The following is a 24381-nucleotide window of genomic DNA, read 5'->3' as shown; positions in this document are numbered from 1 at the left end:
ACATGCCAACGTTTAATACTTAGTTACTGTAATAATAGCGATGCCCACCTAAGTGAACAAAAGTAATAAGTAATTCACAAATGTACATGTCCTGCATATGACTCTCACCTTGAAAAACACATTTCTTAGCTAAGATAGGTATCCCCAAAAGTAAGTACTCTGTCACTATTGATTTTTCATTGAATCTTGATGACTTCTTTGAGATTAGAATGCTAATGTATCATCACTCTAGGCTTTTCTGCCTGCTAAATGGGTGCACTTGCATCTAATTTAGAAATGGCATTACTTAGTGATTGGCGTCTTATCAGAGATGAGCATAGCAGCACTTTACATTCTGGTAATTATATTTTTAAAAGGATAGTTCACCCTAAAATGAAAATTGTCATCAATTACTCAACCTCATGTTGTTCCAAACCCGTAAGACTTTCGTTCATCTTCGGAACACAAATGAAGATGGTTTTAATAAAATCTGGAGATTTCTGTCCCTCCATTGATAGCTACGCAACTACCACTTTGACGTTTAAAAAAGTTCATAATGAGATCGTAAAACTAATGAATCGAGCAATTTTTAGTCCAAATTTTCTGACGAGACACGATCACTTTATATGATTAACAGATTAAATGTAGGCTTTTTATTCACCTTTAAACTTTAATCAGTGAAAATAAACAGAAGCTCAAACATTCTGGTTCTCACACCAGTGTTTATATGTGAATAAAAGTCTGAATTAAAAATATCTTCATTTGTGTTCTGAAGATTAATGAAAGCCTTACGGGTTTGGAATGACATGAGGGTCAGTAATTAATGACAGAACTTTAATTTTGGGGAGAACTAACCCTTTAAGATATTTCTCAAGCAGAACAACCAGTTATATAAGGCTACAGGCTTGTGTAGTAAAATCACTCTCATTCTAATTTGATGAGCGAAGTAGTGTGCGTTACATATACTCAGCAGATATTTCAGACTTGATAAATTAAAGTGGTGGTGGAAAAAAGCTCTTAAACAGCATGTGTCATCTGTGCAAATTGCTGATGCAGCATGTCTCCCTGAAGTGTCAACAGCAAAGAGAATTCAATTAATGAGTGGAATTTCTCTTCTCCCATCTGTTCAGGACTGTGCGTCAGATTGTATCCCTGAGTAGACTGGTGGGTCAATATAGTTCAGATGATCGTTGTCTAGTACATCTTTCTTACAGGGTTTATTCGATCCCTTTAGAGTCACTGCATGTGTAGGCAAGCTCTGACATGTACCATGCTGCCATTCTCAGTAGTGTGTGTTTTGGATCCATATCAAGTCCAAATGAAGACTATAGCGATAATAAATAATTTCCCAAGCTAATTCAACAACAGCACAGGACATTTGTGAGCTTTAGAAACAGATTTCCTCACTGTCAGGCTTTTATAACAAAAGGTCAGTCTGCGCTTGCTTTTCATTGGTGAGATCAATATAATATCTGCTTTCTAATGTCTCAGATAATTAGAGGAGTGGGATGCATATCATTGCTGTTATGTTTGAAGATAATTAGGAAATTATATTAATATCAAATATCAATAATGATGAAATTACAACCAATAATTTTAATTAATTTTGAATATTTTTTTCTGTGTGTGTGTAGTTTTAGAGTTTTTTTTTTGCCAAGTTAGCATGCAGTTTGTACTCTGTATTGCATTGTGTTTAGGGTCATTTTAATCGAGATCAATGCCATTTTCCGATATTCCATCGATTTTTCTTTAAGTAATAAACAAAAAGCTACAAACAAACATTTGTATATGTGTTTGTTTAGGGGACATGGGGACCCCTCTTACACATTCTTATGTTTTGTCTGCAGAACTATTTACACGAGCGTCCAGTGGATATTTTGTCACACATTTTTTATCATCTCATATCAATGAGAACTATGGTTTAACGATAGTGTCAGTCTAAAACTAAACACGTTTTCTTTTGTTAAAGGTACTTTGATAATTAAAGTAAAATACATTATTTATATAATCCATTTCAGATATTTTTCAAAATACCACACAGGACAAGGTATTTATAATGTGTACACAGAAGTGTGCAAACTTTTTCTTATGCATCATCTGCCTGGCTGCTTTACAGATATTGTACGATACACTGCATGGCTTTCCAGTCTGTGATGTTTTTGCAAGTTCCTATGATTGCTATTTTTCATTTTCATTTTTTTTTTTTTTTATTCTTAGCCCTAATTCTTTGGTCATTTTGACTATATTTTAATTGCAATTAGATAGAATGAGGAGTCTCAGGGGACTTTCTTTCATAGTCCATAGTGTGATGATTGATTTGAGTGCCATTTAGGCATCGCTGCTTCCTACTGCCATTTATTCACTCTCTGACAAACCGAAGCAGTCTGAGATTGTGTATGTGTGTTTTTTTTCTTCCTTGTCTGTCAGGGTTTAGTCAGTGAATAACAAAATACAAGGTACCACCACCAAAACCGGCACGTGCCAAACCAGCTTGCTTTTTCTTGGTGTTTGTTTCAGGTTGTCTAGCAATCTAGCTATTTGTCTATCATTTCTTTGGCCGTTTCACTTTTGAGGTTCTCTGTGGATGTGCGTGAAAGAAGTAGCAATTGACATTGATGTTTTTTATTTATCTGTGACGAAGCATTCAGACTTTTCTGCTCAGGATTTTCCTTAATGCCTTGTGACAGCTGTATTTTCATTTTATGAAGCTCTGAAGAAACGTCCTCGACTCCCTTGTGGAGGAAATTGATCCGGATTTGCAAGAAGTCAATTATTTATCTTTTGGTTTATTTAGTATTATACACTCTGATCTGCATTGCTACTTGTTTATTGCTACAAGCCCTATCTGCATTGGGGTTGATATGCTTCTGTGATTCATGTTATTGCTGCTTTGTTTTGCTACACTACAAGCACCGTTCTTGTTTAGATGCCCTACCAAAATACACAGCCAAAGGTCATTCATAAATGTCCTTTCCACACAACATTAATGGATTCTTGATAGAAGTGTGCACTCTGGTGTTTTGAACCAAAATATAGCAAGACAAATGAATCAAATGCAGAAATAAAAGTTTGTAACTGTCCCTGAAATGTTTGTGTTAATACGTTTCTCCTTTTAGCTCTTTTTGCTGCACTTGAATCTACTGTCCTTGTTATTTGGCCAAGTAATTATGTTACTTACGTTTTAACTTGCTTAATTAAATGTAATGGTTGTTGTTTTCTTAAACAAGGTTTAATATGTTTCTGAATATCTTTTCTTTTTGTTTTGTTGTTTACAGGATTTTCTATGTATCGCACGACTCTCAAGATTTGAAAATCTTCAGTTACATAGCAAGAGATGGACAGAGCAATGTGTTTCGATGTAACGTCTTTAAATCAAAGAAAAAGGTAAGGCTCTCTTGATGGATCTTCTAGTCAGGACATTGAGTGCTGATGGTTTTCCTTGGACAATGGAATTCTGTCATTGAGGCTCCAAGACAATGAAAGCTACTGTCAGTTCCTTCCCTCTTCAGCACACTTATTTTGCTTCAGGGCATATAGTTGAAAAAACCCATCAGAAAAAAAGGAAACAGCAGCCCTTGGTCACGAAACTGAAGTGCACTTTTTAGAATGGCTATTTTTTTATTCTCACTTGGTCTAGCATGCAGAGAAGTACAATGATTCAGCAGTGTAGCATGTAGATGATATACTGACAGGCCTTGCTTTTAGTTCTTAAAGCTGTCGGATGCTGATCCCTTTCAAGCTTCTGCACTGGATTTGAATCAGAGGCAAATTTAAAAGCTAAATAATGGTTTAAAGACGCCTACCACTTCTGAGAAGGATTTGACATCTAAATCTGTTTTTCTCTGCTTGACTGGTTTAAATATTTATTTTTAATATTGGCAATTAATCTACAAAATCATGAGAATCAAAATAAGAGTTTTTAGAGAGGGAAAATTAGTTTTTTTTTTTCTCTCCAATACTGGTGCCTACACAGTCTATAAATATAGACAGGAATTCAAGCTAGGAGCTGGTTGTCACAATATCATATGACATTATCGCAGAATTTTGTGTACACAAGGATCTCCGAGTGATAATGGCTTTGAGAGAAGTGTATGCAAAGACTTCGAGTATATGTAAGGCATATGCATACTGTAACGAACAAATACAGTATGACTGCATTAAGTCACTAGATCTTTTGCTGTTGTTTTTTTTCCACTCATACACTGCAAAAAATATGTACAGTAAAAAAAAAAAAAAGCAGCTCCTGTGCCAAATTCACCACAAAAATTAGTGACAATGTTTCATGTATTGCTGGATGGCATATTGGTGCCTGTAAATTGTACAACTCTCTAATCATATTTTATCATGTGATATAATGTCTATATGATTAGGTTGTTTTGTCATATTTTCAAATGTTTCATGCATTATTTTAAAGAAAATGTGATGCATCATGCAGAGACTTCTTGATATAATTTGTTTTTCACCATAAATTATATGATAATTCATTGTTTTTATTTATAAAAACCATATAGTTGACATTATGTAACGGTACAATTACATATAGGGTTCCGGTAAATTTCTGGAAACTTCTACATGGGAACTTAACCTGGGGAATTTTGGAAATATTCCAATTTGGAAACTTAACAGGAATTTATGGGAATTAATTGGAAATTTTGGGAAATTTATACAGATTTATAATATTTATATAAAATGTATCACATAAAACAAATATAAACATTTTGTTTGGTCATAACATAAAATAACAGTTATTTATTTTTCGCATTCAATTATTTCTAATTTAGTAGATATGTAAATTAAATATATTTTTATTGCAGCAATTATGTGTTATTTATTTCAGTGTCACATGATCCTTCAGAAATCAGTCTAATTTTGCTGATTTGATACTTATTTGTTATTATCATTGTTGTGTTAGCATGTTAGAATGATATCTGAAGGATCATGTGACACTGAAGACTGGAGAAATGATGCTGAAAATTCAGCTTTGATCACAGGAGTAAATTATATTTTTATGTATATAAATTATTATACAATTATTTTAAATTGTAGTTTTGTTTCACAATATTAGTTTTTTTCTGTATTTTTGATCAAATGTGCATGTTATGGACTGGGGGAATGCACAGTTCATGCAGGGGGTGTGGCCTCAATAGCCCTGCAGTAAGTAGTGCGCTGTGTGAGGAATGTGCAGGGTAAGAATTAAACTAAAATTGCATTAAATATGGTTGTTTTAACCAAAATTATGTTGCAAGATGTTTTTTTTTTTTTTCAACTACATTTAAGTACCCTGTTATAGGCTAACCTGCAATTTTGCAAATTCCCTGTTTATTCCCATTAATTCCCATATATTCCCATTAATTCCCATGGAAAGTTTCCGGAATTTTGCAACCCTACATATATAAAACTATATATGCAAATTAACATCACTTTTTTGCACTGAAACTAGTCTGTGTACACTGCGTTCCAAATTATTATGCAATTGACATATCAGTAAGATTTCAGTACAATAAACATTCAGATTTTAGATTTTCTAAGAAAATGTTTGTTTGTTTATTTATCCATGTCTTTTTAGATAATTGGTATCAATCTCACACAAAATAATTTGTCTTTTTAATCTATGGAAACCCTACTTAGAGGTTGTTCCACATTATTAAGCAAGTCACAGTTCTCATGCAATATGGGGACGAAGAAAGATCTTTCTGAAGATGAAAAGCATGAAATGGTGCAATGTTGTGCAAAAGGCATGAAAACAACTAATATTGTGTGAAACTGAATGGAGATTATCGAATTATCATAAGATTTGTGAGTGATTTTAAGCACAGCAGAACTCGGCCAGATAAAGGCTTTTTAATGAAAGTTCCTGTCAAAAAAAGTATTGTATTAAAAGGGCAGCTATAAAAAAAGCCAGTGTTGAGCAGCAAACAGGTATTTGAAGCTGCTGGTGTCTCTGGAGTCTTAAGAAGCTCTCCATGCAGGCTGGCAGTTGTGCGTAAGGATGCATTTTAGACACCACTAACCAAACCTCACAAAGAGAAACATTTACAGTGGGTGTACAAATACATTTTCAAACAGTTTTATTGCTGTGGTGTTTTTTTGCAGCATGGGATCCTCCTTTTTATACCATAGCTGAAAATGGCCAGTTATGAACTCCACATATCTTGCAAAAGTCATTTTAATACCCTCCATCTCACTTCCCAGTATTCCAGCCAAAATCATCACCCACCAGCTCCTTGCTGACATCGCAGTCTTGTTGGAACGTGGTGGCCATTCACCAACTATCCAGAAATCCATCCATTTAGACCATCCATTGTAGTATGGCATTAGTCAGTGAATAAAACTATTTAAAAATGAGTCTTCATGTATTTCTAAACCCACTGTAAATGTTTCTCATTGTGTGGTTTGGTTTGGTTTGGAGTGGCTGAAATGCATCTTTACGCACAACTGCCAGCCAGCATGGAGAGCTTCTTGAGACTCCAGAGACACCAGCAGCTTCAAATACCTGTTTGCTGCTCAACACTGGCTTTTTTTTTATAGCTGTCCTTATAATACAATTACTTTTTTTGACAGGAACTTTCCTCAATAAGCCTTTATCTGACCGAGTTCTGCTGTTCTCTAAATCACTCACAAATCTTATGATAATTTGATAATCTCCATTCAGTTTCACACAATATTAGTTGTTTTCATGCCTTTTGCACAACATTGCACCATTTCATGCTTTTCATGCATAATGTGGAACAACCTCTAAGTAGGGTTTCCATAGATCTGGCAAATTATTTTGTCTGAGATTGATATCAGTTATCTAAAAAGACATGGATAAATAAACGAACAAACATTTTCTTAGAAAAACTAAAATCTGAATGTTTATTGTACAGAAATCTTATTGATTTGTCTCTTGCATAATAATTTGGAACGCAGTGTATTGTTTGTTTTGTAAGTCTGAACAGGCCTTTCACACACTGGCTAATCTGAATACAACTTTCCAGTCATCTTCAAACTGATGCCGCATTGCTACAATTCTAAAAACTAAGAAGACTGTAAACAGTAAAAGACTGTTATTATAAAAGCCTGACACATGGATTCAATATTACCCATATTCCTGTCGTCATAAAAAATGTGGGGTTTCCACAATGGCTATTGATTATAGAGCAGAAGTTTGGCTGTGGTGAAAGGCAATCAAGACAGAAGCATTCTTTTTTTTTAACAATGATTCTTTAGAAAGAACTGCGCTCATTTGAGTCAAAAGCCCTGCTTGGCCCATTTCTCCCCGGCATCACTGTTCATTACAGACCAAGCCATTCAGAGCTGCTCTGGGTAATTGTACATCAACTGCTCAAGTGTGCTCTCAATAAACTGAGAATAGATCTGCACTGATCATTTCTCCATTTACTGTCTGCGGATTGAAACATTGTAGTCGGAATAACGTTGTCTATCCATTTCTCACCATCGTCCATCAAAATACTGTTAACAGATCTTCAGCATTTTATGGAATAGGTGATTTTTGTGCAATACTCTTATTGAGTCGGCTGACTGTTCCAGTGTTTAAATGTGCCTTGAATGATATTGTAACACTTGGATGGTCACAACTAGCAAGTTACATAAAGTGGCACTCGGAATGGGGAATTAAAAGGATAGTTCACCCAAAAATAAAAATTATCCCATGATTTACTCACCCTCAAGTCGACTATCTTCTTTCAGACAAACATAAGTTTATATTAAAAAATACCATTGCTCTTCCAAGCTTTATAATGGGAATGAATGGCGCTCCTGATTTTGAAGTACAAAAAAGTGCATCCATCCATCATAAGTAAGCCATACGGCTCCTGGGGGTTAATAAAGGCCTTCTGAAGTGAAGCAATGGGTTTTTGTAAGAAAAATATCCATATTCAAAACTTTATAAACTAAAATAATTAGCTTCTGGCAGACTGCCTACTCAAAACAACTTGTGCCAAAAGAGTAACTTCTGAAACGATTTGTGACGTAAGCTCAAAGACTATAGAATAACACAAGACGCATCACTCGTATTGTTTTGAATGGGAGAAAGTGCAACGCACCATGTGGCAGAATAAGTCCCGCCTTCTAAATAAGAGCCAATCGCCATCAAGTCATCACGTCACTGCAGTGGCCGTTAGAAGCTTCGGTTCCTATAGAAACAGTCAGACGAGGGCATCCAAAATGAGACACGAGACGCACATTTAGGATTGCGCATGCGCATTAGCTTGATCCATCCTGAAAAATATTTTTTTTTTTGTCATGATTTGAGCTTTTAGAAATTATGAGACAGTCGTTAGATTTCATGATTTTGTGATTTCAAATATGAAATTTAATCGAAAGCTTGGCAAACAGCTATGGAGAATTTGATGTTTCCCAATTCAAAGTGATAGGAGCTGCACTTTAATGCCTGAGAGGTGTTTCAAAGATGGCCACCGAGTGAAATGACTTGTCTTAAAGGGACTTCGCATAAGATGTAGGAGTAGCGTAAGCTTAGACGCCTCTCGTGGTTTAAACATATAGGACTGGGCTGGGCAACAAACTCAAGCTCCTCTTCTCTTATATTTTTCTCTTGAAAAATTCTCGTTTTAGACTTCTAATTAAATATTTCATTTTTGGTTTGAACTTAATTTCAATACATTAATAATACTAAGCTCTCCATCATTTTTCTGTAGAGCCAAGCCATGCGGATAGTACGGACAGTGGGTCAGGCTTTCGAGGTCTGTCACAAACTTAGCCTCCAGCACACCCAGCAAAATGCAGATGGCCAGGAAGACGGTGACGGTGACGCTGACAAGACATGCACAGATTCTGGAGTAGCAGGTACTGTAATGAATGGTGTCGTCGTCGTCTTTTTTTCTTCATTTAATTATCTTACTTAAAATCAGTGTAGTCCTCTTCCATGTCATATTTTTATTCTTCAGACTCAGACTCCCTCTAATTGTCTGTTTATGCCCCTTGAACTTGATGTGATGGGATTATGGATGAGTGATGTTTCTGCTGATCTCTGACACGCTTTCATTTAGCAAAGGAAAAATCCATGCAGTTGTTTGAGGTATTTTGGTGCACTCCACTGCAGTGAGTTTGAGGAAGTCTTTGTGAGCTGGGGCTTTGACAGGTAGGTAGGATGGAACAACACCTCTGATTGCTTGTGTCTGTGGGGCAGATCTCATGGTGCATGGGCCATGGGTTCAGGCTGATCATCCTCCCACAGCTCCCTCTGGACAGGTTTTCCTTTCAAATGCAAATGAGCTCGCACTCACCCACACACTCCTTCTAATCTGCACAGGAATCCCCAGCACCAACACGCTGCAGTGTCACATAGATGGGACTCAATGTTTAATAGCTCCACTGCTGGCCTAGTGTTAAGACAGGGAGCCTAAATAACTTACACAGGGGGAACAGTGAACAGGTCTCAGAACTGACACTTCACTACCAAACAAGCCTGTAACTGCTTAAATTACTACAAAACCTGCCGACAAATAAGCATTGTGCATTGCGGCCTTTGTTTATGAGTCTTAGGAGTTTTAAAAACATCTTAAATTGTTTGAGCGTTTTAATACCAGGAAGAGAAACTTGTGAGGCAGCTACAGCACATAATTCATAGCAAACACTTTTTTTTTAAATTGTTATTCATGGGTAAAATAAAGTGGCTAGAGTTTACAGTACTTGAAGTTTTGTACAATCTTTATGCCATCAAAAGCATTTTTTTAATGGTTTCAAATCTAGTTATTAGTTATTAAATATTTAATGAATTAAATTCATAGCAATATACTTACATAAATGATAATAGTTAATATTTTATATTAGATAGATGGGGAAAATATATTGTCTTGAGTCTATGTAATATTCTGTATAAAGGAACGGGATTTGTCTTTGCAATGTGTGTAATGTCGGGTGTTGTAAATAACTTTGTTTATAATAGGAGTTATCTAGTTTTGCATCATGCATCAGATTTTTTTTCTGGTCCAGAAATGCCTTTTAGCCAGTAGAAATGCTAGTGAAGATCTGTGAGGGACTGTGTGTCCCATTACATGTAGTTCAGTGTGGGGTAAATGCCTCCGACCTCAGTTCTATTTCCATTTTTAACTCTCATGTTATGTTCAGTAATACAATACAGTTTATGATCTGGGACAAATTGTCACCCTAAAATAGCCATAATCCCCTATTTTCATGTAATGATAGTGAAGTTATGTAATGATTTCATAGTTCATTTAACCATGTGTAAATTAAAATATTTATTGGATCACCCATATGTATTGATTTAATTTATTTTACATAGTCCTACAGTGACACACACACACACATATATATATATATATATATATATATAATTTTAATTGCTCAAAATATAATTATACAAGAATGCTGTTCAAAATAGTTTTAGATGTAGTATAGCATGTCACACCACAGGACACGGCTGTCACTGCTTGACACGTCATGTCAACTACCCATTTCCAGAAATACAGATCTGCTGTACAGACCGAGTAAAGGTGTGGTTGGAACATACATGGGGCCCCATATCAGTAACACAGTCCCTCCCCCCTACCGGTGGCATTATATGCAAAAAATCTAATATTCTCACTAACAGCAAAACATTGGTCCCTTCAAACCAGTTTTATTTTAGTATAATTGAGATACTATTATAGTTTTTATTAATATTTTGTGTTTAGTTATAGTAATTTTGTTGTTTTTAATCATTTTTAGTAGTTGTTTTTTTTAAATATATCGGTTATGTTTTAAAAATTTTTAGTATCAAGTTCACCCAAAAATGTAATTTCTTTCATTAACTCCCCCTTATGTCATTCCAAACCCGTAAGACATTCATGCACTGTTTACTACATTAACAGCATGAGAGAATGACAGGGAACAGAAGAAATTGTTGAATAAAGTTATTTTTGTTTTGTTTTTGCGCACAAAAAGTATTCTCGTCGTTTCATAAAATTAAGGTTGAACCACTTTAATCACGTGGACTTTTAATAATGTCTTTAATACCTTTCTGGGCCTTGAAAGGTGCAATGACGTTGCTGCCTACGTGTGGTTCAGAAACCTCTCGGATTTCATCAAAAATATCTTAATTTGTGTTACGAAGATGAACGAAGATCTTACGGGTTTGGAACAACATAAGGGTGAGTACTTAAAGGATTAGTTCACTTTCAAATTAAAATTTCCTGATAATTTACTCACCCCATGTCATCCAAGATGTCCATGTCCTTCTTTCTTCAGTGGAAAAGAAATTAATGTTTTGATGAAAACATTCCAGGATTATTCTCCATATAGTGGACTTCAATTGGCCCCAAACGGTTGAAGGTCAAAATTATAGTTTCATATAGTATATACGTTTTAACGCTCATCTTGAACTAGCTCTTTTCTTCTTCTCTATTAGAATTCCGGCAGTGTAGACGCTGCTAAGTGTATTACTGCCCTCCACAGGTCAAAGTTTGAACTAAATTGTCATATACCATATGCTAGTGCAAGTTGAAGGAAAAAAAAATTAGTGAGCTTTTTCTTTAATCCTTGTATCATGCTTTCAAGCTTGGGAATTAATATTTAGCAAGATAAATTGTTTCTCTCTAAAGGGCGGGAGCTCACAGGGGCCGAAAAGACGACTGCAGACGAAACAGACATTGATGCAGAGGAGCTTCCCCTCCCTGACAGCACAATGGACGAGTTCAGTCGCGGAGTCACTGACCTGGATGCGGCCAAGAAAGAGGAAGATGTCACCAAGGACATAAAGGTATCCAGCTGCAGCTCACTTGCCCACTTAATTATTCAATTCATATCAATAATTAACCACAATCTTCCATAATGTCAAGCTCTCATAGTAGTTTGTGATATCCGCTTTTACGCGCGCATCCTTTGCACTGTATCTTCCAATTAACTCAAGTAATCGAGGGAAGGTTATTCAGTGCGTACTCATTGTTTTGCAGATTAGGTATGTTTTATGCTCACGGCTGTGTTCAGCCTAGGGTCCAGATGCAGCTATAAGCCTATTAGCGTAATCTTGTAGTGTGAAAGCAGCTGTGCTGCAAAGGATTATGTAATGATACTGTGACCCTGACTTGCTGAGACATTCTTCAAGAGAATTATTATGGTAATAACAGTTTAGTTTTGATGAGAGGAAGGTGACAAACAAGGTGCTGGAGTATTGGTTCATCTGGATTGTCGTCATTGCATTGAATTCATCTCCATTGATAAATTTCACCATCTGGATAATTTAAATGACAAGCATTCTAATAGAGTTGGACCGAGAATTTGAGTCAGCCTAAAAATAGCATTATGAGTATTCATTGTGTTGAATGCAGGTTTTCTGTTGTCCATATAGCTTATTTGTTCTACCTCACTGAAGCCTGTTTATCTTTCCGCTCAGGCATAATTTTGTGGGTTTGTTACATCAGTGTCTGGGGCGATGAGGCTGGAATCATGTCTGAGACTGATAAGACATTCCTCTCCTCAGGAAATTACAATGTCAGAAATATTTGGGTTGTCTCTGATGATTGTTCCATGATTTATAAGCCAGTCAGAAACTTTTACTCTGCACCAGAGAAAGCTCCCATGACAGCCTCAGAGGTTTACTGTGTCCTTATTTCGTTTGGTTTCATAAAGTATTGACCCAAATGGAAATTTTGCAATCCAATATTAAACTCAAACTCAGATGAGCTGTGGTGGTAGTCAAATGTGTGAGGTCAGTGTGGTGAACAAAACTAAGGCCCTAGATAAACTGTCCTTGAGCATGACTCTTAGAATGAGCTGCTAGTCGAATATTAAAACAAATGAATACCATAATGATTTTTAACATTTTTTAAAAGACTGAATTCCAGATAGTCTTGTATGATTTTTCTTAGGTTTGGTCAATATACAGTAGTATTTAAGAAATTCATAATTGATTCAAATTCATGCAGACTATGGCTACATTCATACAAAAGAAGAATATGCTTATTCTGTTTGTTCAATACGTTTATTTAAGGAATGCTCAGTATTTGTTTGGTAACGTGATTCTGAGTTTTTAATTTATCTGTATCAGTTGATATTAGAAATATTTCTGTTGATTTGGGATATTTAATTGTTCATGCTTCTTTCCCCTATTTTTATATTTTTAATATTTCCATTACCTTTGCTATCATCTTAAATAACTTTATTTTTATATAAACAAATAATTTAAAGTGTCCCTATTATGGATTTTTTTTAAATTACCTTTCATGTAGTGTGTAACATAGCTCTAAGTGAATGAAATCATCCTGCAAGGTTTTAAATCTGAAAGTACACTGTATATAAAAGTATTGTCTCTCAAAAGTAAGAGTTGATTCTGAGTCAATTAAACGAGTCGTTTGTAAAATGAATCCCAAGCCGTTTCGTTGTGACATCACAACGAAACATTAGCATATTGACCATCCATTATTGCGCGTGCAGATGCCAGGGAATTTTTTTTTTTTTTTCAACAATACCACAGCAGTACAATCTTTTGTTGTTTATCGTCATTTTACTGATGACTGCTTCTCAAACCTCGGGGAGTTTAACGCAGGATTCACAAAACGCTTGGCTATAAAATATGGATCATTGCCCAGTTTATTTGGACCAGCTTGCACCTCTGAATCTCAGCCTGTAAGTATGATTAATAATTGAAGTTTTTATTTTATTATTACAGTAGTATGGAGCTCTATCTGTATTGTAATAGGATGTTAAGATGCTAGTCTGCACTAACTAGTTGAAGTATTCTCTCTGTAAACTGTAAACACACATTGTAATGTCATACAATGATATAGCCATTTTTCTTTGTTAATAGTTATGACGAAAAAGTCTGTGTACACATCTGGCCTAAATGTTTATCTTATGTTAGAGGTTTTCAGCTTCGCTTGGCATTCTGATACAGTTCCCACTGGTGCACCTACATAAAGTATAACAGGGACGCTGCTATCACATCTTACTTATTTTTAAATTAAATTACTAGGTGACACTTACCATATAGAAACGTCATAGTCCATTTGTGATTGTGAATTAGATTCTAGTTGATCGACTAATTCAGACGTTTCATCGTCGGACTCATGCTCGAATTGATACGGTAAAATCGATGCTATCTCTACAAGTGACTAGTTTAAAGGTGCCATCGAATGAATTTACCTCGGCATAGTTGAATAACGAGTTCAGTACATGGAAATGACATACAGTGAGTCTCAAACTCCATTGTTTCCTCCTCCTTATGTAAATCTCATCTGTTTAAAAGACCTCCGAAGAACACCGACGTAACAGTCGGGATCATTAATATGTACGCCCCCAATATTTGCATATGCCAGCCCATGATCAAGGCATTACACAAGGGCAGCCAGTATTAACGTCTGGATCTGTGCACAGCTGAATCATCAGACTAGGTAAGCAAGGACAACAGCGAAAAATGGTAGATGGAGCGATAATAACTGACATGATCCATGATAACATGATATTTTTAGTGATATTTGTAAATTGTCTTTCTAAATGTTTCATTAGCATGTTGCTAATGTACTGTTAAATGTGGTTAAAGTTACCATCCTTTCTTACTGTATTCACAGAGACAAGAGCCATCACTATTTTCATTATTAAACACTTGCAGTCTGGATAATTCATAAACACAACTTCATTCTTTATAAATCTCTCCAACAGTGTGTAATGTTAGCTTTAGCCATGGAGCACTATCAAACTCATTCAGAATCAAATGTACACATCCAAATAAATACCATACTTACGCGATTATACATGCTGCATGACGAACACTTTGTAAAGATCCATTTTGAGAGTTATATTAGCTGTGTGAACTTTGTTTATGCAATGATAGAGTCGAGAGCTCGGGAAGGGGCGGAGAGTGCGAGCAATTAAAGGGGCCGCAGCCTGAATCTGCGCATTTCTAATGATGCTTCAAAATAGGCAGTTAAAAAAATGTATTAAAAAAAATCTATGGGGTATTTTGAGCTGCAACTTCAGACACATTCCGGGGACCTTAAACTTATATTACATCTTGTAAAAAAACGTTTGATGGCACCTTTAAAATCTGGTTGTGACTCCAGTAAATTTAATCACAAGTTTGGGTGATATGTGCTGTATGTGACCCATTAATATGTGATATTTACTATTGAAATCTGACATTATTGTGGTTACAGACATTGACTTGATTGATCCACCTCTGTCTGCTGTTGTATGAATAGGACAGTTTGAGTAAATACAGTTGTCAAATCCAAACACTGACACACAACTGAAGAGAGTCTTGTAAATGTCTGGCTGTTTGGCACTGCAGAATAATTCTTGTCTCTGGTTTTTAAAGAAATGTCATTTTTATAACAGAATCATACACATGTGTACACTTGGCACTTGTAGAAAAACACTTTAAATTTAGCATTTCAGCAAATGTCTTCATGAATAAAGCCTCTGAGAGCATGCTGTCATACTCCTACATAAGCAGATCATTTTAGATTCTTGTACATTTCAGTACAGGGATACTCATGCCATCTTCAAGGACTTGTGGAGCGGAACTGGACTGGTTGTGTAGGAGTTCATGCTGTTTTTAGGGCTGGTACAAGTGTCAGAGTTGTTCAGTAAGCCTGCAGTCAGTTGTGCTTTTGGAGCAGAGAGGTTCTCCCTGTCAGCCTCTTGACTCCACGTACCTGTTGTGTCTTCTGACCATGAGCTTATAGTGGAGTAATCATTTTCTGAGCCTAACCAATTATTAGACTATACATTTCTCCCTCAGTAGATGAAACCCTGTTTTTAAATCACAGTGCATGTTTTAAAGAGCACCTTTCCCTGATTCATTGTTAGAGACCTATTTGTAGAATTGATTAGTAAGTGTTATATGAAGGAATGTTTGTAATAGTGTGCTGAAAAGCTCTTGGTCTATATTGAGGTCATGCATACTAAGTCTGAATCAATGGATATTGGTTAGTGAGAAGAATACAGATTATTTTTTGGCTGGTGTTTTTACGGTTTAATATGACCTTATCATTTTAAATGCATTTTTAATCCACATTTTGAACAGAACTGTCATATAATTATAATTTTTACAGGAATGTGAAGAAGACTCGGGGAAGAAGTGCTACTCAGTTTAACTTGAATTGAATTAAAAATTAAACTTTTGATTTTTAGAGAAAGGGGTTTGGGGATTTATTTTTATTTGATTATATTTTATTTTTATTTTTATTTTAGAACCATTTTTTACTAAACTAAATTATGTCAGTTCACCATTCCAATTTGTGTGTGTTCTTGTTTATTTAATATGCAATGCAAACCAAATTACCATGTTTATTGTGTTTCCTTTCCTGCAGACAGTTAATTAGAGCTGAAAATCTGTGTTTCACCCCACCATATTGTTTATAGGAAATTGGCAGATGCTTTCTAATAAAATGAAAAGTTTGTGTTCCTCTCTGAGCTTTGATAATGAATGGGCAAGGGACTCTTGGTGTGCACAAGTGGTTGCATCCCATTTTATAAGAGACCACAGTGTGCTTTGGAGGATTTCTGCACAAAACGGGCACTGAATAACTAATGAAAGCAATTAGTCCTCCTCCTCAACAATTCTGAATCTTACCCAATGTCAGACCTCAGTACCACAGTCCAGAAACTCTGTGGCAGGCAGCCCAAAGCTGTGGGAATTTCACATATAAAATCTAGAGAAATGAGGCTACTGTGTGGCTCTGATCTTATCAGACTATCTCTGCCAGGCAAACAGCCAGGTTCCTGCCAGGAATTAGTTCCCTTTAGTTACAGGGCACATACATCTCCTGGATGCTGGTAGAATAACTCTAAAAACCAGCCAGACCCTGAGGAGCTGGACATCACAGACTGAAAGTGGGAAAACTGTGTGTAAATATAGCCCTGTTTCTTCATTTTGAAGAAGTAGTGTCCATCCAGATCACACTGATCATGTGAAAAGTGTTTGGAGATTTTGGGCAATGGTGGTATGGAGACAGGCTCTCAAGAGCCCTCGTGTCTGAAATGCTAGATTGTGCCCAAAAGCCAGAATGAGTTTCAAAGCGATGTTGGTTTCTCTGGATAATTCATGATGAACTGAATTTAGCCCATGTATCTGTGTAAGAGGCACTTTACTTTTGCCCTTGTGCTCAATTTCAGAAAATCCTCCCCAGTGTCTTGCTGTTTGCACCAAACTGGTGGTTATAGACACTTTAGAGCAGGTAGACTAGGGATGGTAATCTTAAAGGTGGTGTCTAATGCTATTTCATGCATTCTGACTTATTTACACTGACTTATTTAAAGAGTTGGATTCTCATGCTAAACATGGCCAAAGTTTCAAAAAAATGTGTTTGACGTTTGAGTATTTCTGTGCCAAATACACTCCTTCCGGATTCTGATAAGTTTTGGAAAGTTTTTTTTTCGAGTATGGCCCTGTATTACATCATATAGGGCGGAATTCCTTTTATGGGTACTTCTCTCTGATAAGCGTGCGCACACCACCCAGAGCAAGAGCTAGAGCACGCCCATCAACGTGCTTTGTTCGGTTTACGGAAGCTGAGAGATTTTTCAACAATGTCACCAAAGAAGTGTGGTTTTGGTTGTGAGGGAAAGATTACCTTTTTCAGCTTCCCAAAGAACCCAGCGTTAACACTCTGAGGTCTGAGGTATCGCCGGCGCATTGGAAAGGAGAATGCGGCGTGGCCGCTTATGTGACGCGATATGTGAAAGCCCCCATAGAACGGCGACTTTTTCTTTGCTTATCAGTCAGGTAGCAACTAGGGAATAGTAATAATTTAGCGGGCCGGATTATGATTTATTTTTGAGATTAGTTGCGGGCCGAGTAGAGTGGGAGGGCGGGCCGTAAATGGCTCGCGGGCCGGCAGTTTGAGATCACTGATTTACACCATGACGAGATTTGAATCATAATCACAGAGGGTTATTTTACAGCCTACCTGTCTGAAAGAGCTCATTATTTATGCAGCTCATCAGAGCTCTTTATGCGATTCTTTTGTCTTCTCAGGTGAGAATCACCCATTATTCATAAGGATTCACGCCTCCACACATACTGTGTTTCTTGACCAAAAGATGTTTAAGAAAATTTAAATCTCTCTATTGTTTTATATGAAGGAGTAGGCAGCATTATTTTTACGAATAACTGATTAAGCAATTTGCTCACTGTGTTGTTTACCAGTTGGTCAACAGAAATCTAATGTCCTGGTTGCACACAATAACACAGGTGCTAGCAATGCCAAGGTCATGGATTCAACAGATATATTGGCAAAATGCTTTGGATAATAGTGTCTGCCAAACACGTACATGACTAGATTTATATAGATTTTATATATTTATTTATATTGTTTGTGTTATTTCACAGTGACAAGTCATCCTCTCTCATCGCATTCAATTCAGACTGCAAGCGCACATCTCTAAAATATAATTTGTTTTCCTGTGGCGCTGTATATTGTAGATTTTCCTTACGGCTTTGCACTGTAGTGTACCATGTTCAGTCTGCATTAATTCAATCCAATAATGAACATCTTTTTGTTTGTTTTCCTTCTTAAACCATTCATTTCATTGCAGCTGAGATGAGAAATAAAAGAACAGACTCTGAAAGCTTTCTGCTTCAAGAGCCTCTGCCGTCAGTTCAGTTTAATCACCTTGACGTTTGCCTTGCATGAGCTCTTGTGTGATCAACTCAAATCCAGCTTTGAAAAAATTTTAAGCTGCTAAGTGTTGCATTAAACACAGATCTTATAGAATAATATGCATTGTGCAGAAGAGTTGTGCAGTTTGTTTGTATCATTTTTATATTTAAACTTTGGAAAAAACTTGTATTCTTGCATACCAATGTATTAGTGTCATGAATAAAACAGAAAAACAGTAAGGTCCTTTTTTTCCAGCACCTTTACCAAAGAATGAAATTGAAAAGGAGAGATGGATAGATAGTAGAAAAGTGTTTATTTTCTTTCTGTTGTTTAGTATTCATACAGAGAGCAGCCTTTGCATCTTCTGCACCAAAACTGATATTGAATCATCCATGCTGGGTAACAATGAATCCCTAAACATAGCAAAATACAAATTAATTTCAACAGAGTAACTTTGACCATGCTCAGATGCATAGGCTAAATGCTGATAAAGCTTTGGCATTTCACTCTCAATGATCTTTCAGACATTATAACAAAGCCCTTTTGTCTTTGTAATTCATTCAGTCATAAATTTAGATCGTGTTTCAAAAGGACGCACGGTTATTCAGTGCATGATTAGTTCATTCACTTCCATCCATATGCTAATGTGTTACAGTGACATTTAACATTAGTTTGAATGCGTGGAAGACAATAAAAGCCAACAGCTTTATAGTGGCATGTAAATCATCTTTAGAGCTAGTTAGTTAGCTATTTAACAGCTTAGACCTCTTGAGAACCTCCTTCAGACTGTTTCTGACAACCATCCCAGCACACATTATTTAATGCTAACCTATATTTTTCAAAGTTCTGAATGAACCATCACAGTGTAAAACGATCCTTTATAAACTTGCTTTCAGAAGCTGTCATTTGAGATTATGTTTGATGTTTCTGGTCATTGTACTATGCTCTATAAATCCTGACATGTCAATGGAGGAAATCCATGTGGACTGTGTTTTAATAGACACACTAGTTTTGTCAGATTTTTTTAAGCTGTATTATTGTCTAGGGTGTGCCAGTACCCTCAGGCAACTTTTAGTGCCATAGCTATAACAATGAACACTGTTTTCTCTTGTGACTTTTCAGACATTGTTGTATAGAGTCTGTCATGTCAGTGAGAAAGGTAACCGTGCTCACTTACATCCTGAATGTAGTTGCTGTTAAGATCTTTCAGCATTGTATTCCAATCCCCAATGTCATGTTCCTGTCCTCAGGGCTACTCAACTTTGGAAAGCTCAGTAGCCACAAAAACCCCTCAAGATCCCTTTAGCTTGAAAGGCTGCACTCTTGATTTTTCTTATTAATGAAGCCAGTAGACTACATGTGGATTGCACATTTGAAGCACTTGTCTGTGACACAGTCTGCTGTAGGCTATAGTGTTTTAGTATTTAGTAGTTAAAGTAGTTTTTGTTTTTCATGTCAAGTAGCGTTAACTCAGGTAGCTAAGTGTTTATATTTGCATTTCACTTAAAGGTGCAATAGGTGATTCTCTACAGAAACATTTTTGTTATACTGGTTGCAAGTCTCATATCCCAGTGCTTCCCACACATAGACTTTACTTGGGCGGGCCGCCCACATATAATAACGGCCGCCCAAGTATATTCGGAGACACATTTTTGCTTTTATTATTTTTATGCTCTTATACTTTTATATCCGCGCAAGATAATGAAACCATCCGCGTTCGATTAACTAGTCATTTCGAACCTGCTCGTTATGTGTGCGTCAGAACTGTTTACTCCCACTAACATTCAAACGGGCGCTGCATTTTGCAAAGTCACAAGGGGGCGCTGTTGCGAGTTCTACAAGCTCATGCGACAGCGCTTCAGACTGCTTCAAAGTGATTCTCAATCAATGAAAAGCGCAGATTTATGCCAAGCGATTGCTAATAAACTCAAGTTGATGAAGTTTAAACTCAAGTTCATGGCCTTTATATAAAATGTTTTAGACGATTGTAAGAATCTGAAGGATCAGCCTGCAATAGTACAGACATTTCAAAATAAGAGTCCCTGTGTATTTCAGGCTTGTTTATAATTAAAAGTCACACGCTAAGTTTTTTTCTTTTTCTTTTGGGCATTATTGGTATTTTGGTTACACAATAAATTGTATTTAATTTGATTTCCATTTAATTCATAGTAAATTATTGTAGTCTCACCGACAGGAAGAAAAGACTAAGAACATTATTTGACACATATATTATTCATTTTATAAATTTTCCTTGTAAAATCTGTGTCCCATTCACTGAGAGAGACACTATGTGACAGCAAGGAGAACATAGGAAAATGTAAACCATTTAAATGCTGTAATTTTGCATAATTTACAATGCATAATAATGCATAATATTAGTATGTAATTAAATGTAATATGTTATGTAATTAAAATTAATTTCAATAAATAAAAATACTATTAAAAATCACACATTATTTGTTTGTCACATGTACTAGACCATTTTTGTGTCGTGGGTAATAGGAGGATTTTTTGCCCGGCTACCACCGCAAGTATATTTCAAACCTGTGGGAAGCACTGTATCCTGATAGCAATCACTATGTTAAACGGTCTAAATGTATTTTTTTTATAAATATATATATTGTAGGACCATAAAATGTTCATCCAATCATTATATTCAAGGCGAATGAAATAATACGATGTCCTACCTGCCTGTCAACGTTTGTTTTTGCATACCCTTGCGTACCCTGTTCACGCAGACATTATACATCATCAGCACATTTCATGCTATGCAGAGTTTATGCAGACAGACATCAGTCACAGAGCACCAAAAACAAAAAAGACACCTTTTACAGTTCCTAAAACAAGCAGCTTATGCTACGCTCATGCCATAACTACTGTAACCCGTGACGTTCTAACCAGAGCTGTTCACGTCCTCAGACTCAGAATTATGCTTATTCATGTCAACGGTATCAACACCGAAATGAATCTGCAGCAGTCAAGTACAAGCTCTCTAAGTTGCTTACATTCATTATTATTGTAATGTTATGTGCTTTGAGACATGAGGTAGTTTAACACCTTCTCTTGTGACACTTTGTCAAGAGCGAGCTGTGTGTGTGTGATCACGTGTTTTGGAGGAGGCGTGGCTTTGGACAGCGATTTGCAGGGAGGGTGGGACCGTATGCTTTCAATGCTAACAGGCTAACGTTAACATTTCCCATATGGCTTACTATACCTTTAACCACCCTTAATGTTTAATCCTGCAAGAGCTGTCCAAACCTCTCTACATGTTATTTATTATTTTGTAACCATTTAATTTTTTTATCCTTCTTTTTGACAACTCTTGTTGGTTGGGTTGTTGTGAGGTTTTGGTGAAGAATAGGAGGTTCAAGTGAACGACAGAGAAAGACATACATGCAAGAGAAAGAATAAGCCACTTTTGTTAAAGAAAATTATTAATGAATCAAAAAATATAAAGTATTTTGTTTGCATGTGCCACCCTGTTTTAATTAAAACATATTTTATTTGTAATAAAAGTGTATTTGCATTTACTTTGAAAGTAGTAACTTCATAATGTGCTTCTCAATGCCATCACTAAAAGCTGCTTGTTGGATGAATGTTGAAATCTAACTTCTCTAACACTGTCAAGGACGTCTCAGGAGAAAAAAAAATAAATAAATAGTCAATAAACAGGAGGCAGCAATCTGCCTAGCAGAAAACCCTGAGCAGAAAAGCAATGAGGGCATTTGTTTGTCCGCTAGCAAATCTCACTCAGCCCAGCTGTGAGCTGAACATTCCTCTTTTACCCTCGGTTACCCTCAAGGGCTCAGTGATCTCCACTGGGGTACAACTAACACTTCACATTCAGAACACTCGACATATTGCACAGGTTCAGGAGAGGCAATGTGTCTAGTCTACAGACATGAGTTATAGCGGTTTGCTCCCAAGCTTGTTGTATTTCATGTGCTGTTGAGTATTTCAGTGTGTCGTTTCATGTCTGACTGGAATATCAAACATTCTTTAAAAAAAACTCCTGATTTACATTCAGGTCTTTAAGTTTGTTTCTTGTATAATGAATATGCATCACTCTGTTAGACTCCTGGATTGTTTTGCCAATTATTAAAAAGACCAGCATAGTAATTGTGTGCTTGAGAAAGGCTTACGTTGTAATACTCAGCATATTTTCTTTCTCATGCAAGATGTGCAGAGGTTCTCAGGCAGCGGTGGATTAGTGTGTTGTTAAATCTAATCCACTTTTAAATGCTTTGCTTTCAAGTACAGAGCATCCATCTTGGACTATCAGAGATCTCAGCACATTTTCATCTTAGTTTTGCATGCTAGATAAGTTTATTTGATGTTTAGCAGGAATCAACATTTTTTCCAAGAAATTGCAGCTCAGGATGATAGTCAGCTTATCTGCTTTGTGAAGTTAATATACACTTTTTTTGTCAGTTTTCTGCAAACTTTCCACTGATGTCTAATATATATTTTTCATGCTGCTAACTACACATTGCAAAGTTTCTGGATCGACAACCATGTAAATGCACGACTGAATCCAATTGACAGTGATAACCATAGTAATGGATGGAACAAAACAATCTGATAGCTTTTATGTCAAATGATCTGTGCAAGTCTTGGAGTGTAAATGCAAAATAATAGAACTGGCATTTTTTCTCTGTAATGTTACTTTGTTTTTCACTTTACAGATCAGACACACAGACTTTTTACATTTAAATTGACAGATTTTTAATAAAATAGTTCTAAGCACATTTGTTTTATGATTAGTGCTGACAGTGATTATTTTTAATTTCACAGGAAAATAGGATGAGATGAGTTAATATTACAAACCTTTTCTTTGCATTTATTTTAGATTTATTGTCAGTACTGGGCTCACAGTTCACGCATGTTGGGTATTTTGAAGGAAATTTCTAGGTTGGAAGTTGTGTTCAATTTCAAGACTAGGACTAGGTTCAAGTTGTGCAGAGGAAAAAAAGTGGAAAAGAAGCTTAAGGCTGGTTGTCAAAAGTTTGTATGACATAAATCTAAACCTTCGTGAGTCGAGAGTTTCTTACAGTTAGTTTAATATACTTGCCGTCAATCAACTGTCTCTGTGAACTTTTTCCAACAGTTGAAAAACACTCAGCAGCCACCGTAATAATGGCTTAACATGGGCATAGATGAGAAAATTAGAGCAAAATATCTTCTGATATTGTTATTTTCCACCTTGAGGTCTGAAAGATTGAATAGGCTTAAAGGTACAATATGTAAAATGTTTGCAGTAAAATATCCAAAAACCACTAGGCTAGTGTTATATATTTTGTCCAGCTGATTACTAACAATATCTCTAATGTTTTCAACTACTTGTAAATCATGAGAAAATTCCCATTCTAAACAGTGACACGGGGCAGTGCAGTCGCCTGTCAATGACGTCAGTTACCTTTGTTACCGCCTTTACTGACGTAGAAACCACATGACAACAGTGCCGTGGACAAATGCGGAAGTAGTGTCTAGCGTCCAGCAAACCACTAGCTCGCTTCAAGCAGTTCCTTATTTACTTCTTGCACATTTTATGGTGGATTTTGTTACTTATTTATGGAACATAATTACTGTTTACCATCTGCCGCTGGTTCTGTCGACAAGGACAGCTCCCGTAAACTCATGACCGGAAAAGCGGAAGCGGCGCCGGCGGCTGTGTCATAATAATACTAAATAATACACTTTATTTAGGCTTCAAAATGTATAAATGTTGTGTTAACTTGTAAAGATTATCTTGATAGACAAAACGTGTAAGTGTCATAACCCTTTGTTAAACACAGAGCTTATTTTCTGCGATTTTCCAAAAGTCTATGGGAAAAATGCATAG

At 36.2% G+C, this 24381-nt stretch overlaps 1 protein-coding gene across 2 annotated transcripts in view; it reads left to right on the top strand.

Annotated features, from left to right (window-relative positions):
• Nucleotides 1–24381, top strand: part of nos1apa (nitric oxide synthase 1 (neuronal) adaptor protein a) — a 129535-nt gene that overhangs the window by 67290 nt on the left and 37864 nt on the right. For both annotated transcript variants that reach the window (XM_067373645.1, XM_067373646.1), the window contains exons 5-7: nt 3255–3363; nt 8637–8784; nt 11541–11698. In XM_067373645.1, coding sequence (XP_067229746.1) covers nt 3255–3363; nt 8637–8784; nt 11541–11698 — 415 coding nt within the window. The remainder of the gene's footprint in view (nt 1–3254; nt 3364–8636; nt 8785–11540; nt 11699–24381) is intronic.

The sequence above is a fragment of the Chanodichthys erythropterus genome, chromosome 21 (genome assembly GCF_024489055.1).
Source record: "Chanodichthys erythropterus isolate Z2021 chromosome 21, ASM2448905v1, whole genome shotgun sequence".
NCBI lineage: Eukaryota > Metazoa > Chordata > Actinopteri > Cypriniformes > Xenocyprididae > Chanodichthys > Chanodichthys erythropterus.
Note: the sequence above shows the minus strand (reverse complement) of the source record. Positions and strands in the feature narration are given on the sequence as shown.